This window comes from Epinephelus moara, chromosome 9 (genome assembly GCF_006386435.1).
Source record: "Epinephelus moara isolate mb chromosome 9, YSFRI_EMoa_1.0, whole genome shotgun sequence".
In the NCBI taxonomy this organism is placed as follows: Eukaryota; Metazoa; Chordata; class Actinopteri; order Perciformes; family Serranidae; genus Epinephelus; species Epinephelus moara.
Window position 1 is genome coordinate 22,770,582 of NC_065514.1, and position 19,759 is coordinate 22,790,340.

Sequence of the window (19,759 nt, forward strand, 5' to 3'; positions counted from 1 at the left end):
CCGGTTATGGACTCAAAATGGACCATAAGCCTACATAATTCTTAACTTGCTCTGTGATTATGCAACCCTGTACAGTGATGTGTGAGGACATATGTGTGACATGTTTGTTAGTTTGTTTTCTTCTCTGTCCGTCCAGACTTTTTTTTTTTTTTTTTTTTAACTTACTAGAGTCCACCTCCGTATTAAACAAAATACATGCCTTGTATTCTTGTATGCCTGGAAAATAATATATGTATGCCATGTACCGAGCCTTTTAAATCAATAAAAACTTGAATTATTAAAAAGAAAATGTCCTTCAGAAACACTTCTCTGGCCATTACTCAGCATCACAACTCAACAAAAAGACATTTTGTCAGATACTGAACTGGTGACACTAATCTCAGGTGCCCACCTTCAAACTGTGGTTACTGTATAGATCTTCTGTGCTGCTGCGTTGAAGATGGATGTGATGCATCCATGTATATTGAACCATTGTCAATTGTCATGGCATCGTATGAGTCTGGACAGACATGAATGTAAACTGTAACTTCAACCTGACTGGTTCGTGAAGGCATACAAACATGGGGTGGTAATTCTAGTTCTATATAAAACATGTCACTTCTCTCAGGTCTGTACAGATGTTAAAACATCTCATGACTGAGACATTACTGGAGGTTTTAGAAGTACATGGTTTGATACGCTGCTCTGTTTTTCTCTTCTTTAGAGAGTCACATTGGCTGCAGTCAGTCCTAAATTATTCAAGCCAGTGACCATGAATTGATCACACAGAGATAATAGACCTGCCACCTGAAAATGCAATGAATCAAATCTATTTGTCTATTACTCTCCATGAGTGAGACAGAGTGAGAAAAAAGGGCCATATCCCTGAATTTACACACCCTCACCTGTGAGGAGCTGCAGGTTGGGCAGGGGTTCGGACAGCACCCCTCGACATTGTTCCTCTACTGGTAAAGGGATGACCATGAGACCATCGGCTAGCTGGGGAAAGTCCTTGATGAAGTTGTTGTCCCTGGAAGACAGACAAACAGAAAGAAAGAAAGAAAGAAAAGGCAATCACTTAATGAATAAGCAATGCCATTTTTTTTTCTAATTCGTTATAATACAGATACTCTCTGTTACAATAGAGTTCTCCAAGGATGACATTTTTTTGTGGGAAAACCCAGAGGTTAACATTGCCCTGGTTCCCCTTGTCCAAAAGCCAATGGGATTTTTCCATTGGATTTTGGATCATTGCAGACAATAATCGTTATGGCACACAAAAGTTCATGATACTTACACATTTTGTTCAGCCAGATAATCATCACAAATGAATACCACTTTTATGATTTGAAGCATGAATGCAGTTGTCAGAAGTAAAAAGCTAACGTTAGGCTATAAACGAGCTACACTACCATCGCGTAACTTCAGTGTCGCCACCATAACAAGGCTATAAAACCGTGTTCGCCAAGATGACATTCTCTAGTCTCATTTCGCCACTTATTAAGTGGTGTGTTACTCATGTATTTTATGCTGGACAAAAAATTTAAAAGTCTCTTAAGGTTGTCCATAGACCTAATTTTAGGCATCTAACCAAAAATCCATTCAAAAAACCCACTGACTGCGACAAGAGGTAATCGGGAGTGCTAAAATGCCAACTCATTTTTGAGTTTTAGGACTTCTTCCTGCACCACTCTATTCTACCAAAACCTATAATTTCTTAAAGGAGTACTTCACCCACAAAATAACCATTTGTATATCAATTACAGTAGTCATGCCATGCTGTAAAGAAAATTGTGCTTTCTTCTCACATGCCCCCATGGAAAACAGCGAACAACCTGTACAATGTCAAACTCAGCTCCATCACAGGTCAGTTTCAGAATAATTTGTGATTCCTTAACTGATTTCTAATTGATTGATTGGGGACAAGGTTCAAAACAGCAAAACTATATCAAACCATCATTTTACAAACTCTCACACAACTCATGCAGTATAATCCAAGTCTCATTTATCCAGTCTGACGCTCAGTGCTTCTCAAACACAGGCATTTCACCAAAACCTGACTGTGTAAACCTGAGCTGAAAGTGAAGCCAGAATCCATTAAGGTATTTTTTTTTTAGAGAAGATGCATGTGTTTGGGAAGTACGGAGCATACAGCTGGATAAATGAGACTTGGGTCATACTGCATGAATTGCGTGAGAGTTTATAAATGGATGTTTAGATAAAGTTTTTATGTTGTCAAACTTGGTCCTTCATCAATCAATAAATCAGTGTGTTCACCATTTTTCATGGAGCCATGCGAAAACAACAACGTTTTTCCCACAAATTCAAGCTTACATGGCGTGACTAATTAGTATACAAATGATCATTTTGTGGGTGAAGTATTCTTTTAAATGGGTGTGTGATTTTTCAAAGTAATGGAAATTTTTTAGAAAAAAAAAAAGATAATTATACTTACGGGAAAATCACATTACTGGTCATTCATAACAATTTATTGCAAATTTATTATGAGTATCTTCTTGTTTTCGTTCACCCTCTCTGTCAGGGTGTGATTTTCAAAGTTGGAAGAGGTTCTTCCCCTTGAAGTTACCGAGGTAAACTCATTCACTGACAGCAAGCAAGGAAAGGTAACTCTGTGACGTTTGTGGGTGGAGAAATGTCACAATACCAGGACTTAAAGTGGGCTAAATTGCGGTCTCAGTCCATGTACTAATTGACTTTACATTGGTATTGTTTCCATGGTACCGGCATGTAATTTCAACCCATTACGTGCTGCCACCACGGAATGCAGTGTTAAGAGGTCGTGGTCATTTCACGTATTTCTTTGAGATCAGGTTGTCACAGTCAGGGACAATGGAACACAGTTACCCTACTTTACAGTGCAGACAAAGTTGAGTTGAGGTTTATAAACAGTTTTTTGTTTCATACCAGCAGACAGTTTTCAAGCCTCACACGTTTTAAAATGGTGTAAGAGCTTGGACATTTATACTTTATGAGCCAGAGTTTGATACATCCCTGTTAATTTGGACACCTGGACACTGATTTCCACATTATGTGACACAGGCCAGCTAAATATTTCATGGCTGTTTTGGCACAAACATCATACATAAGTACTGAAAACCTTTGGAACTGATTAAGCCACCCATGTTTTGTATTTGTAGAATTTCATGATGTGTATAGTATCGATGTATTGATCACGCAGTGAGTATCACTCTCTTTCTCTATCTCAGGGTTGTGTTAAACAGTCAGGGGTGCAGCTACGAATTCTGAACTCCATGAAAACAACTCAACAACAATAAATATCTACAATCTCGACATGTTCCAGTGCCTTGTCCAGCTGCTGGCCTCCTGAATCATTCAGAGGCAGGGATTTGGAGATTTCACTGTTTTTCTGTCTTGCAAGTTTGTTCTATCATAATGTTTTATTTGCTGATATTCCTCCTCTGCTTCCCCGAGGTTAGAGCGTAGGTTCGAGGCTCATAATTATTGAGACAATCAAACACATCAAGGTGTGGAGACTGTTTGTTGTCGTCATGGTAATTCGTTCCATCCACGAGCGATGGAATTAAAGGCTTCCCCGCCGGCTGTGTGAACATCAATAACATGGGTATAAAGCCAAAACACGTGAGCATGTGTGTGTGTGTGTGTGTGACGATTGGCGGCCAAATAAAGAAAACAGTTGTGTCCACCAGTTTGAGGGCACAACAGAGAGCTGCAGGAAAAGATAAGACAGACCCCCTGGAATCTCTCTCTTTCTCTCTGCTGGAGACGATAAGTACAAAAGAGAATGGTAATGTGAAAGAGAAATGTAAGGGAAGGGTAGAAGAAGAAGACCCAAACACTGTCTCTCTATAGTAAGAGGTAACACCCATAAATACACACAGAGCTGATCTCGTATGCTCTCAACATGTATCCTAGCCTTTTTTTCCCCCACTTTTCCCTCTATTTGCACCCCTGTGCCATATCACATTGGACAAATCACCTGCAAAATAAATAGCAGTAGTCCTACAAGTAGAAAGATAGTGTATGTTCCGCTCCAGTTTTGTTCAGGAGATGGACTGTTCTGGTTGAACCAAAGCAGTTGCAGTTCATTTCCTGTCAAAAAGATGAGTTGTCTCGCCGCATTCTAAGAGCATTGGCAAGCAGCAGCAGCCTATTTCCCATAATCCACTTTTATGGGACCAAGTCTCAGAGCGCAGACCTTGTGCCATAGAGACTCTTCTAGATATCAATTTTTCATCCTGTTCCTTCTCTTTCTTTCTCTCTGTTTGCTTCCTCTAACCACAAAGCCTGTTAGACGCAATCACAGCCTTAGTGTTACAATGCAGGGGTGGAAGGATTGACTCAAGGGCAGAGGATGAGAGGAGAGAGGGAGAGAAGAGGTGCTGTAAAAAGATTACTGTGGCTTATGCTCACAGAAAACATATTGATTGCTAAATTAAATCAGCCAGCTTCACGCTGAGGCTCAGAGAACCTTTGGAGGCGTGTGGACCTAGATGATATGTAGCTTTATGGATTTTCAAGCCCAGATGTGGACTGTCCTTGACACCGTGCAAGGAGTTCTATTTATTTACACCACTTTGCTCACTACGCCCATTTTACATTCTTGGGTTGAAAGACACACAGTTAAAGAGGGTGATGTGTCTCGTAGTTCACTGCAGAGTTGTTAAAGAAATAGAAAACTGACTGCACGGAGGATAAAAGCATGTAAGGACTAGTGCAGGATTCTCAATGCCTGAGTGCAAATAAAATCTTTAAATGTCCTTAACCCTCTCCTTCGTCATCTTCTTGTACTCTTGAAGGGAAAGCATCTAAGGCAAGTGTAGACTGTCGTGGCATTTTCGCTGAGGTTAAGTGGTGAGACAGCTAATTCAGCAGAGTCAAAGTGTAAATGCTGAAGATTTCAGTGTGCACGGTTTTAGTCAGACCAGGTCCTTGGACGGTGCTCGTGTGTATTTATGGGTATGTGGCATCTATTCTGCTGACAGCTCATTAGAAGAGGAGACATTTATCCGTAGCTATCACTGCAACCCAAACATACCGTTGTGCTTGATAAGATGAGCTAACAGCTTGTCTTTCAAGATCATCTCTGTCTTGCACAAATAGTAACGATATGGTTCAGCTGTTAGCTGGCCTTGGCTAAATTATCTCTGCGCCAAACTGACATTTTTCAAAGTGACATCATTGACTTAGCTTAACAAGCTTGAGTTTAACAAGCAGTGCTGGACCACATTTGGTGCCCTTGGCAAGTTTTCTGTTTCCCTATAAATATGCATACACACACACACACACACACACACACACACATACGTGTATATATATATCTATATATATATATATGTATGTATGTATGTATGTATAACAGAAAAAAGCTGCGTGCCACACTACAAAAACTGTTTAGAAATGGCCTGTGGAGCCTGATAAAAAGCTCAAGGTGTCGACCTGGCTTCTAAATTTCCCAGGTCCCAATCTGCTCAAGGATTCTTGTGATGTGCCGGTACCCCGGACATACCCCTAATCCAAGGTGGGGCCTCCTTGGATCGGACCTGGCTCTGACCTGTTGAGGCATGGACACAGGATCTCTGGGAGTGTCCAGCGGTGTCTGGCACCAATGTGTTGGGGGCAGATCCATTTAGTCCAGTGGATTGTGAGGTGGGTTAATGGCACGTGCCACAGATGCTCATTCAGGTTGACACTTTGAGCACTTTGTCACATTCCTTGGGCCATTCCTGAGCGATGTTTGCAGTGTGGCATTGTGCAATATCCTGCTGGGGGGGCACTGCCATTGGGGAGTACTGTTGCCATGAGGGGGGGTACTTGGTCTGCAATGGCGTTTGAGTGGGTGGAACATGTCGGGTGGTATCAACATGAATGCCAGAACCAAAGGTTTCCCAGCAGAACAATGCATTGGAACAAAATAATTAAAGTTATTCACTTCACCTGTCACTGGTTTTAATATTTTGGCTGATCGGTGCATATATTGTCTTATTACTGATAAGAGCTAATAAGAAATAAACACAAATAAACAACTTCACTAACAAGATACATAGTGGTCACTGCAGTGGGCAGCTATTTTAAAGACATTTTGTTGTGCATGGGTTTTGATGCTGTGATGGGTTTTGATGGGTTTTGATGCTGTGATGCTTTCAAAACCAAAATGGCCGAAGGAAAGCAAGACACGTTGTGCAGCTCAAGACTATCTCTTGAATCCTTCTATAATAGGAGATCCTGGCAGGTAAATAAAATCTGGTAACACCAAGTAACATCTTAGGAGTAGTATCGTTGTTACATGTTCTGAGTATTAATTTTATGTTGTGAGGAAATTACAATTAATCATCCATCTTCTAAACTGGACATCATGCATGGCTGGCTATATTTCAACTACAATTAATGCTGTTAGTGCAACTTTGTACTCTGTAAATGAATTGATCTATGTAATTAGAATTTAATGTACAGTTTTTCTAACAGAAACAATATTTTGACAATACTTCCGTTACTTTTGAAGAAAATAATAATTGAAAAAATAATATAGTTCAACAGGGGGAGGTGGGGTGGGGAGAAGCGGAGGAGTCAGGAGCAAAGTTCAGTGCTTTTGCATGGCATTGAACAGTATATGAACATGTTAAAATATGTGAACACCTTAGTTTAACAGCATAAAGAATATATTTTTGTATAGTGTATATCAATCTTGAAATTGGTTTATATTTATTCAGTTGAAAATGCTGTCCATCTGAGTAGACGTGGAAAAAAATGAACTTCATAATTTTTTTTCAAGCCCAAAGAGGAATAAAACACTTGAGAAAAAAAATCTTGACTGAGGTCGCAATAACTCATGCATGAAAGGGTTGATGTTGAACTGCACACAGATTTGTTTCCTCTTACTCTAATACTCTCACATACACCATGTCCCTTAATTTAGAGTGTTCTGAACTTTAAAATGTCTTTTTTTTAATACTATTAAATGCCTTTAGAAAGATCCTAGACATTTAACAAGCAGCAAACCTGGCAACACAACGTCCTCAAGGCAGACATTTTGCAACTGTAACTGATAACCTCACTGCATTCTCCTTCGGTGCTCCAGGGACATGCTAATGTTTGCGCTGTGTGTAAACTTTTACATTTCATCATAAAATATGAACTACTAGCCAATAGCTTGCAATGCCAAATGCAGCACAACCTACCCATCTGATAACAAGGTGTCAAGTTAAAATTTGTTTAAGATTTGAGACTGCTCTGACATGGATGCCTCTAGCCAGAATATAGAGGCTTACAATTTATTTCGAAAATTGTATTTTAAAACACAAAGTAGGTATATTTCACAGCAGTCATTTTGACTTGTCATAGTAAAGCACAGGCGCTATTAATAACATAACATTAAATGAATTCCACAGTCCTTGTGTGACAGTGTGACAGTAAGCCAGCATACATCAGGGCCTTGCAACTGCCATTGACTTTAATTAGATTAAATGCATAATATCCTTTTAATGTTATTTGTTAGACTTGTGCTTTTCCTAAGATGACATGTAAAAATGTCAGTCATTAGCAAACCTCTTTAGTTACAATTTCCATACCCGCTTGACAGTATCAACAAAATATATTAGCTGACAGACTGTGTGATATCTTTTGCAGAGATGTAGCATGTGTGTTTTCATGTTCAAGAACATTTAATTTGTCTGCTTCCATAATTTTTCTCTGATTTTACTCCTTCAATTCTATTAAACTGTGTTGTTTATGATCTGTTCTAGCTCTCACAAGCAGCTCAGGCCAGAGCTGCTGTTCACACTGTGACTAATGAGGACTAACAGGTGGCTGAAATTCATCAACACTAATTTAACTTTACCCAGGACTACATTTGCATAATTAAAGATATTAAAAAAAATAGATGTAAATAAAATTAAGATGATATTTTAAGTACCCAGCCCGTTATTTTAAACACCCACCTACACGGCCCTACCACACTTGACCTCCAAGACAGGGGCATGGCACCAAATGCTATGCTCTATGCATATGCAGTTTCTGTGGGCCCCTCACCTTCCTCTCTTGATCCATGTCTCTATAACGCACTGTTTGAATTAGTTATTTATTTATTTATTTTTGCAAAGTAAGTTTACTTTTTCACCTCTTCCTTTCTTTCTTTCTTTTCCTTTCTGGAACCTTGATTTGCCTTTCTTAGACAAATGCATGTGTACATTGGTGCTCCAGCAGCATAAACATCACTCACTTGGCTCTAGCTGCATTAAGTGCAGGAGTGGACTAAACCATTTTGCACCTTTAAAGGGTGAGAAGGTCCTCAGGGAGCCTCCGATATTTTTAAAAGTTCAGTCTTTCAATTTATTCAGCCAATTTTATTTATTTATGGCCTAATTACTTCGGGAAAAAAAACAAAATCAAAATCAAACTATTTATCCAGGCTTTTCGAGGACCCCCTTCCCATTGGGGCCCTGACTGACTTAATCAGTCCCACTTTTCCCCACACTACAATGCTCCTGCTCCCAGACCATATGTGTGTCTTGACCATGGATGAATTTTTAGGTCTGGATATTGGACCCCAAGATGGTGCCTATTCAGTCCAATGAGAACTGTCTGCCTGGCACATTTGCCAAAAAAGTTTCCAGCTTCTGGGTTTACTTCAGGGTTATGCAGCCCACTGAATATGTGCAGTAGGGTTTCTCTGGCTGGCCCCACCAACAAGTTCCCGCTTGGCTCATTCGTAGACTTTACAATGTGATGATGTCACAGATTTTTTAATCATCATCATTTTTATTATGGTGGTCAGTGGGGGAAAATGCTTTTTGGGCCACGGTGGATTATTTCGCTGCAATATCTGCGAGTGGTCACGGAGAAAAAATTGGAAGCCGAAATACAACCCACAGGAGTGTTTCCAGTTTAGGGCCCTTAACGGTCGCAGTTTTAAACATGTTATTAGGGGATTTTTTCACCACAGTACCACAAGTGGCAAGTGGGAAAATTTGGAAGCAAGGCTGAGCATCGTTTCTTAGGGCCTGGTCTAAACTTATGACTACATAACAAAGATGGACAACATGACAGCTCCCAAAAGAGAAGCCAAAACATCTCCATTGTACCTTGGTGGCCTGATACAGTATAGGTCATAAACCCCACCACCTGCATGCTGGCAGACAGGACATGGGCCAAACTTCATAAATCAAAGTGGGCTACATGACAAATACATTTTTCTCAAAAGTTGATTTCCTTCATTTTAGGCTGCTCTCATCACACTGATGTATGTTCAAGTGTTTATTTTTCTAGTAAGTTTGGTTTTGATTAGTTATTTCATGCTGTAAAAAGGAGATGTGGCATTATGACTGAAAGTTGCGTCTGCCAATCGGTGTTTTTGTTTTAAGTGACACTGCTCGTGACTGGTTCGGACCATAAACTGTACAATAAAGATAGGTGAACATGAAAGCTCCCCAAAAGTGAAGCCAAAACATCTCTATCGCCCCCGGTGGCTGGCTGCAGTATAGGTCATAAATCCCTCCACCTCCATGTTAAAGGGATAGTTCGACATTTTGGCAAATTCGCCTACTGCCGTAATCCCTATAGCCATATGGGTAGGTACAATATAGGTACTATATGGGTACGTTTAAAATCACTCTGCCCAGCAAGTACTGTATGTCTGGAATGTAGTTCTGGCTGTGCATTTGGCTTCAAAACAACTCTGTCTCGTAATATTACATTATTATTTCATAGCATGGTGAATGTGTAAGCTACAAGTTGTCCACAAGAGCGTTTTGGAGTCATTTGATGATGTATTTGATTAGTTTTGAGGGAGAGAAAGGGCTGAACCGTTCACCTCCATTCTGTGCACTAAGCAGCGGGCAACTCTGTCCCACCGATCTCAGAACTGCAGGCACTGACAATTAAAGGTAATGTACCTACCCATATGACTATAGGGACTACGGCAATAGGCGAATTTGCCAAAATGTCGAACTATCCCTTTAACATATAGGAATTGTATACATCAATGAAGTTTGATTATAATAAACGTTTGTACAGTGGGAGGATGTGGAGACACATCGTCCATCTTTATATACAGTCATTGAGTCGGGAAGGGTGTATGGCCAGGAACTCGATACCCTTGCTCCACTTCCTGGTTGCTCCTAAATGGGCCCTGGCTCTGAAAGCACAACATGGCAAGACCCGTATCCACGATATTCTGACTTCACTTTTGTACAGTGGGAGAAAGTGGAGACGCGTCGTCCATCTTTATATACAGTCATTGAGTTGGGACAGGTGTATGGGCCTGAACTCAATACCCTGGCTCTACTTCCTGGTTGCTACTGCACAGACTCTGGCTGTGAAAGCGCAACATGGTAGGACCCCTATCCAGGATATTTTGACTTCACTTTTGTACAGTGGGAGAAAGTGGAGACGCGTCGTCCATCTTTATATACAGTCATTGAGTTGGGACGGGTGTATGGGCGGGGTCTGGATACATACATGACTTCACTTGTCCATCGTTATATACAGTCTACAGTCTAGACTTGCAGGGGCAATACCAGCAAACTTGTGTATTTACTCATGTTTCATTCAGTACCCATGTGTGCTCATTAAAGGCAGTGGACACTGGGTTCCCCCCTGGCCAAACAGGCCTCCAATCCTACTTGAGTCTACAAGTGGCAAACTCTTTGCATGCAAATGAGAATCTCCAAAACACAAGATTTACAAATTTATATCTGGTGGGATACAAGTACTCAAGACTGCTTCATGTATATATGTTCAAGCTCCAACTGTTTAATGTCTCCTCTCCTGTTTTCTTTCAGTCTGTCTCCTCCTGCCCTCTGCGCATACTATTTGACTTCAAACACAGTAAAGACACATCTGATTATTAATCTGACGCTCATGTCTGAAATTGTTTTTCTCAATGTCAGTATTTCTCCCGAGAAAGAGTGTTAGTTGTCCGCTGTTTGTTCAGCGCAGTCGCAGCGGTAACCCTTTCTCGTTTGCTCTCTGCATCCTTCCATCTCTTATTCACTCTCCCAGCTACACCTGCTCTCTCCTCCCAAATCACAGGCATTCTGGTGATAGGCACAGATAAGACCTATCTACAAGTCAATTTGGGGAAATGTTTTTGTGACTCTCTCTCTGTTAGAGTGTGTATCTGTCTATCTGAGTTTATAATAGGTACAGGGCTATCTACAAGTCACCTAATTTCCAATCCCTGTATTTGTGTGTGAGAACATGTGCTCACACTTAGGTTGAAGTGAGTATATTTATCTGAGTTTGTGACTGTGTAACTGATATTGAGTGGTACTTATCTAAACATTGTCTGAGGTAATTGGCTCTTGTGCTGTTTCGTCCGTGTAGGAACCTCATCCTCACATCGCAGCACTGATCGGACACATTAAACCGCACTCGCTACATTCAGCAACATCTCAGTTCATTATCTACAACCTCAAGACTCATCTCGGTGACAATGTGGGCTGCTGCTTTTCAATAGCAGCTTGTATTGGAAAATCACATCCGACACTGAGCTCCTTCGTTTGCCTCTGTCACATTTTCCCTCACATTGTCTAAAGATTGTGATTGATCTGCTAAATAGGAGGTAAACACACCTTCTAGGAACCACAAATACCAACAATAAGCATGTGAGCTTTTGGCAAAACACTTTGGAGGGGACATTGTATCAACTATCAATAGTTGTAGGCCCACGCTGCAGGTTTTAAACGACACACTATGGCATTCAGAAATCCGATTTTGGCAACAGCTGTGGGACAGCAAAACAATCAGTTCAGAAAATGAATTATACTTGCATCCATAGTTTCCAGAGATGACTGTACCTCCTGGCTTCGAACGGCTCTCCAAACAATGAGGAAACCTAAGTGTTTCAGCAAACTGTAAGCCATGCAGGATGCTCTTTTCCACTCATTTAGAAGCTGCCTTTGTGGACTGATGCAAGCACTAACAAAGACTCTCTAATTCCCAGAGGAAACGAGTATTGAATATACATACAAATCCTCGGTGCCAAGCTTACAAAGGCTATATTCTGATTATCAGAGTCGCTGTTCTGGCTCAGCTGCTGATTGAGCACGTGTAACCTTCTTAGGGTCAAGGCTGAACAAGGAAGTAGCTCTTCAAAAAGTAGAAGACATTTATAACTGTTTCGACGATCATTTCAATGCTGATGTTTATCTTCACTTCCAAAGTTACAGTTTACAGTAGATGATTGCATTAAACTGAGTTTGTGTGTACTGCATCATGAAATGTGCTAATAAGCTGTGTTGCGATGAGTCCCCATAATGTCATCTCACCAATTAACACTGTAAGAAAGAACTTTCATTAATGACTGAAAATATGACATAAAATAATACATTTTCTGTCTTCAGCAGAAACTCCACAGAACTGTGAATTTAATTAATGTCAAACAAATGGCTCATACGCTTAAGTTGAGGCAAGGCAGCTTCTGTTCAGTGGCATCCCCCACCCTTCCACGAAAATAACTGGAGGCTAATATTTCTGTATCTGAGAGGCTGAGGTGTGCTTTTAGGCTAGTGCTAAGGTAGTGGCATCTTGTGAAAGTAGACAATGAGTGGCACACATTGGTACCAACCATGTGAGCATAGCTTGTCAAGAAAGGGGATAAATAAAACTTTAAAGTTAGGCTTAATTTGGCGAGGGAACAACTGGTTTGGCCATTTTCAAACGGGTCCCTTGAATTCTCACATCAAGACATTTAAATGAAAATGGGGTCTGTTGGTACCTACTAGTCTCGCCTTAACTTCACGGTACTTCAAATTAAAACTGTATATTTGTCTTTTTATGGAAAAAGACAACCAGCCTATTTAAAGGACAATCAATTGTTAAGCTGTTATGCAATTTCTTATGCATTATGCATGCTTAGCACATTAGTAAAAACGAATTGTTGTGGAACCCGAAATGTTACCAATGGCAGTATTAGTCAATGCATTTTGGATAATTAGTAATATTAACTGTAAAATAAGACATTAAAGTATATCAGTATGCAATTCCTTAACGCCACATATTGACATAGTTTTAGACTACAGTCTAGCCTATAATTCCTAAAATTCAGTTATGGCTTTTTGTTTCTGGAGGCGCTACTGCTTTGGTTAAGAGCAAGGTTGACATAAAGACATTAACGCAACTAGCTTATCAGCCAATCACGTGGCAGCAACTCAGTGCATTTAGGCATGTAGACATGGTCAAGACGACCTGCTGAAGTTCAAATTGAGCATCAGAATGATAAAGAAAGGTGATTTAAGTGACTTTGAACGTGGCATGGTTGTTGGTGCCAGACGGGCTGGTCTGAGTATTTCAGAAACTGCTGATCTACTGGGATTTTCACACACAACCATCTCTAGGGTTTATAGAGGATGGTCCGAAAAAGAGAAAATATTTAGTGAGCAGCAGTTCTCTGGGTGAAAATGCCTTGTTGATGCCAGAGGTCAGAGGAGACACACTGGTTCAAGATGATAGAAAGGCAACAGTAACTCAAATAACCACTTGTTACCACCAAGGTCTGCAGAAGACCATCTCTGAACGTACAACACGTTGAACCTTGAAGCAGATGGGCTACAGCAGCAGAAGACCACACCAGGTGCCACTCCTGNTGGCCTCCACAGTCACCAGATCTCAGTCCAATAGAGCACCTTTGGGATGTGGTGGAACGGGAGATTCACATCATGAATGTGCAGCTGACAAATCAGCAGCAACTGTGTGATGCTGTCATGTCAATATGGACCAGAATCTCTGAGGAATGTTTTCAGCACCTTGTTCGATCTATGTCACAAAAAACTACGGTAGTCCTGAAGGCAAAAAAGGGTCCAACCCAGTACTAGCAACGTGTACCTATAAAGTGGCCAGTGAGTACACACACAAACATATATATATATATATATATATATATACATATGTATGTATGCAGTATATATACTTGCTTGAGCTGAAGGCAAATTGAAGGCCAATAAAGCACTTCTTCGACTTCTTCTAAATATATTTCCCCATCCAAATTTTAATGTCAGCCTATTACTCTTTAATAGTCATGCTCTGTTTTCACAGTTCTGTCAAATGATCCAGCACTGAACTGTATCCTGCCGCACTTTAATGACCACTTACATAATAACACTGGTAGTGCAGAAGTTATGACACTGTGAGCGTGTGTGAAATCAAAGATTCTGCACTTGCTGTAATGATGAATAAATAACCAACTGAATGGTCGGGAAAGGAGAAGAGGGAGGGAAAGAAAAGTGCAATCATAATCTTCACCACTAGAGGCTGCTCTTTCTCTGTGCCAAAGGAAAGACGAATGGCATCAGGATCAGTCCAGGAACATCAGTGTTTCTGTGTGCTTGTGTCACTGCACTATATGTGTGGCCTGCGGGGTTCTCTTGTTTTTACTCTGCCAGACTGAAAGGGGGAAAAAGAAGAAGAAGAAAAAAAATGATTGGTGTGTGGTGCTGATCAACATGTATACTGCATAGAGTAAATGTGAACTGCAAGAAATGTTAGTCCCCCAGCAGTTAAGTTCAGGCACAGGAGCAAACATAATAATTTAATCACGCAGCAACAGCAACAAGAAATGTCTAGTTATTGTGTGTGCATGTGTGACAGAAATGCAGCACAGGGGGGGTCAGGCTGGGCACAGAGCTGGAGTTCAGAGGTGAGCTGGAGGCAGAACAGAAAGTTTCCACAATGTGTCAGTGATTTGTAGTTGTGACTGAGGTAGAAAGATTACTTCTCCACTGGGATGCAAGTGGTGGGGTTGAAGAGTCAGGACGGGGCAGAGTGATGGCCAGTTTACCACAGAGAAGGGAGGGACAGTGAAGCAGAGGCTGAGCGTGAGACTGCAGGGCTGAATCATGATCTGGAGACATGGGGTTGCTGTGCCCTTGGTAGCCTTGTAGGCTAACAACAGCGATTTGAACTGTATGGGAGCAGCCACTGGGTGACAGTGCAGTGCAGACAGGAAAAGGGGGGGGTTGGAGAATTTATGGAGGCTGAAGGCAAGCAGGGCTGCAGCATTCTGGGTAAGCTGAAAGGGTGTTAGAGTGGATGCACAAACACCAAGAGAGAGGAAGAAATGCCTTTGCTTGAAATATAGAGGAAGATCATGTCTTTCTGGACTGACAAATGAAACATTTTTCTGAGCGATGCCAGTCTTTCAAGTTCGAAAACTTTTTTTATCAGAGCAGCCTGCCCTCGACCACATCGCGTTCCTGCTTTGACGTGACTGGAAGTAGAAGAAAACAACTGAACAAAAAAAGTGTGAAACGCTGCAAAATGATGCTGGCAAAGGCTGCCGGAGGATTTGCCAACAGGCTGAAAATAAAATGAAAAATTGTAAGAAAAGCCATCTACAATGCCACATATCCTGCTACATCTACCAAGATGTAAAAAACTGCTGTACAGCCAAAGGTCTGATTGATTTTAAAGTATACCGTGGCACAGCTGCAAGTGGATAATACCAGTAATGCTCATGTGGTGTGCATTCATCAGTGGTCTCCTCCCAATCTTCTCACATACACAAGAGAGCCAGAAAAGAACCAACAGAAAATGTGACATCCAGCATGACACAGCGTGTTTGTAATTTCTATGGCTGCCATGCTGTTTGGATTCATCCCTAAATGGGATAATTACCAAGCGTTTGAAAGAGAAGCGTGCAACAAAAGGCAGCACAAACAAAAGAAAAAGGGCCTTGTTCAAAACAGTTGTCTCCACCACAAAATATACACAATATGCAAAAATGTCCGTGGCACGTTCAAACTGAAAACAGAGCCTAGAATGTTCACTTGAGTCGAAATCCAAAGTTATTGTTATTCAGCATCACGCAAAGGCCAACTGGCTGTGTTGAATACGCCGGCTGTGTAATAATGTCAAATATCTCAAAATGCCTTCGGATTTTGCCAAAAGTTTATAGTCAGCTGCTATGGTGCACCTCCAGTCACTCAATTATTTAAAGGGTCAGTTCACGTAAAAACATACCACCGTGGGTAATATCTTCCCATGCAGACAGAAAAACTGCAGTGGCCCCATCTGTACATACACTCACTGGCCACTTTACTAGGTACACCTGTTCAACTGCTTGTTAATGCAAATAGCTAATTAGTCAATCATGTGGCAGCAACTCAGTCCATTTAGGCATGTAGACATGGTCAAGACGACCTGCTGAAGTTCCAACCGAGCATCAGAATGAGGAAGAAAGGTGATTTAAGTGACTTTGAACGTGGCATGGTTGTTAGTGACAGACGGGCTGGTCTGAGTATTTCAAAAACTGCTAATCTACTGGGATTTTCACACACAACCATCTCTAGGGTTTATAGAGGATGGTCCGAAAAAGAGAAAATATCCAGTGAGCAGCTGTTCTCTGGGAGGAAATGCCTTGTTGATGCCAGAGGTCAGAGGAGACACACTGGTTCAAGATGATAGAAAGGCAACAGTAACTCAAATAACCACTTGTTACCACCAAGGTCTGCAGAAGACCATCTCTGAACCAACATGTCGAACCTTGAAGCAGATGGGCTACAGCAGCAGAAGACCACACCAGGTGCCACTCCTGTCAGCTAACAACAGGAAACTGAGGCTACAGTTTGCACTGACTCACCAAAATTGGACAATAGAAGATTGGAAAAACGTTGCCTGGTCTGATGAGTCTCAATTTGTGTTGCGACATTCAGATGGTAGGGTCAGAATTTGGTGTAAACAACATGAAAGCATGGATCCATCCTGCCTTGTATCAACGGTTCAGGCTGCAGCTGGTGGTGTAATGGTGTGGGGGAAATTTTCTTGGCACACTTTGGGACACATTTTCTTCAGCAATTGTGTGATGCTATCATGTCAATATGGACCAAAATCTCTGAGAAATTTCCAGCACCTTGTTGAAACTACGCGCACTTCTGAAGGCAAAAGGGGGTCCAACCTGGTACGGGCAAGGTGTGCCTAATAAAGTGGCATTAGAGTTCATTAAGAAAACTTTATTTTTCTCACAAGCCAGACCCCATTGATGAGAACAGTAATTTTGCCTCACTGCCCTGGGTCTGCTGTGAAAACAGCAATGGCTACGTTTCATTTTTCATTCTTTTCCCCAAAGAAAAGGTCTGTTTGAGAAGTACTGAGCATACTGGATGAATTGGACTTGGGTTATACTGAACAACCTGTGTGAGAGTTTGTGAACAGATGTCTTGATATCGATTTGCAGTTGTTAAACATGGACTGATAATTCACCAAGAATTTTCTCTACTTTTTGGATTCTTCGTTCACAGGAGGCATGTGAGAAAAACAAAATTTCTTTATAAATTCAATATAAGACTGGGTGATTCACTGAAATACAAATGGTCATTTGGGAGGTGGATTATTCCTTTAATAATGAAATGAAGAGGGGAAAAATTCCAATGTAAAAAAATCTCATTCATTATTAAATAAATGTATCTGAATTATACACCACATCATATAATCCCTGGATTGAACATTTAATGTTCTATCACATTATCAATCAAACCCATTGGCTCTCTTCTTGTCGTTTCTCAGCATTACTTTAAAAATGTTGCCCCACTTGCCCTTGAGAACTTACCCACCAATTTGTTGGACTGCACAATCAAAGATTTATGAGAGCTAGGGTGTGTAGCCGATCCAATTGCATGTAATATGCTTAATAGCTGTAATATCTGTTATTTGAATAAACGCTTGGCGCGAGTGGGGGCCTGTCGGATGAGTCATAACAAAGATAAAGCACCCGGTGTCACCCAGGGCACAGGCCCCAGATGAAGAATTAAAGAGTTATTAAAGGACAGCATCCGAAAACAGGCTAATTCGTGGCGTAATAAAACAATCAGAGATGTTTACCTTGAGACTTGTGTTACAATCTCTCATTAGAGCTGCAGCCGCAGCTCGGCTGATAAATGATCCCACTGAGAGGAGGAGATCTGGTGACTTTTCATGGCCACTATTGATTAAGCTTGGGAGGGAGATGCTGTCAATGGAACAGTCTCTGATGGAGAGTACACTGTGGAGTACGTGTCTGTGTGCAAGACGGATCGTGTGCATGTGCATTTGTGTTTGTATGTGAGCTGCACCGTAGACAGTTGACTAATTTATGAGTAGCAGGATGCTGCCCGGCCAATCAAAACCAGTGGTCATTACTGTCAGATATAAAGCAGGGGCAGGAGAGAGAAACAGAGATGTGCTGTGTGGGATGATACAAAGGTGTTATAAGGGTTTCTCGTTGTCCAATATTGCGTAACTCGTTGTTTTTGTCACTTGCTCTCCCCTTAAGACACCCGCACACACACACACACACACACACACACACCGCACGCACACACACACACACACACACACACACACACACACACACACACACACACAAACCTCTCAACCTGACTTTTATTCCCCTAGGTCGCACATACAATTGAAACACAACGTGATTGTGCATGAACATGTTTTTTTTCTGTGCCCTGATATCTCTGTTGGCCTGCCGTAGGAAATTGTGGAAATGAACTCTGGTGGCCGGGAGCATTACCATAGAGATGAAGCTTGGTAATGCAGAGTGAGGGGGCATGCAGGCCAGCTAGTTGCAGAACTGATTAGAGCCATTGCTTTTCTACTTTCTTTTTTCTCCACTCACACTTTCTCTTCTCCCCTTTTGGGTCTATCCATCCTAACAAACTTCTGTCTCCCTCTATCTCCCTCTTTCTCTGTCTCCCTCATTCGCTTATTTGCTCACACACAGTCACCACAGTGTTGCAAGGAGTCCCCCCACCAACAGTTACAAACTCTGTTCCTGACAGACTCTCATGTCATCACACTGAAAGCAGAGCAGCACTTCCGAGAATTTGATCGAGGACAACAGAATACAGCTGGAGGTTATCTTTCCTTAGTTGGCACAACAGTGAAGAAGCAGTCTGACCATCCTCTATCCTGACAAGGTAACGGTCCAGTGCGTAGGATTTAGGGGAATATATTGGAAGTATGTATTCTTTAGTGTATAATCACCTGAAAATAAGGGTGCTTTGATACCTGCCTTGTTTGATTCGGTTCAATCGAACTCAAGTTTGTTTGCCCCCTAAGTGCGGTTCATTTGGGCAGGTGTGAACACAGCAATCACAGTAGGGTGCACACCAAACAACCGGACCGAACCTTCTTGAAGAGGTGGTCTCGGTCCGGTTACAAACGAACTCTGGTGCGGTTTGTTTGTGCTGAGAACGTGTTCCGACCTTGATCCGAACTGCAGTCGCATTTTGCATTGTTTGAGTTCAACAAGCATGAGTATGTTACAGTCCTGGAGGATTATTAATGTGCACCTCCTCCTGTACTGCCTTAATATGCACATTCAGCACATCCAATGCATCAAAACATTGTTTTCAAACTGTATGGTTTGCCTAAAATGAACAATGACAGCAATATAGTCCACGATGACCAGCGCTAAAATCAACCTGCGTAGTTGTCCCTCCATTGTGACGCATTTATCTTGCAAGCGTACACTTCATCAATGTTTTGCTTACTTCCTGGATTTTTCCCGCATTGAAATTTTGACCAATCAAGAGCAGCTTTCTCGTGCAAGGCATTTGATCTGGTCTGCTTGTAAACACTGCCACGAGAACACAAACCAACTCTAGGCAATTATGCAACTTTTTTAAAAAAGTCCCTGATTCGGACCCAAGCAAGCAAACTCTAGGTCTAGGGTCATATTTTCATGACCTCAGAGTGAGCTGTTTATAACTAAATAGAGAGTGGAGTCCACAATGTTGCACCGCCATGTTTCTGAGATAGGGCCATTCCCATTTTTGCCGTGGCCACTATAGTAAGAAGGCCC

General features: G+C 41.5%; 1 protein-coding gene across 1 annotated transcript in view; it reads right to left on the bottom strand.

The window, feature by feature from the left end:
* The window catches only part of LOC126395591 (astrotactin-2-like), a 434,195-nt gene that overhangs the window by 95,695 nt on the left and 318,741 nt on the right, over window positions 1-19,759 (bottom strand). Inside the window, exon 14 of the mRNA XM_050053178.1 lies at window positions 885-1,009. Coding sequence (XP_049909135.1) covers window positions 885-1,009 — 125 coding nt within the window. The remainder of the gene's footprint in view (window positions 1-884; window positions 1,010-19,759) is intronic.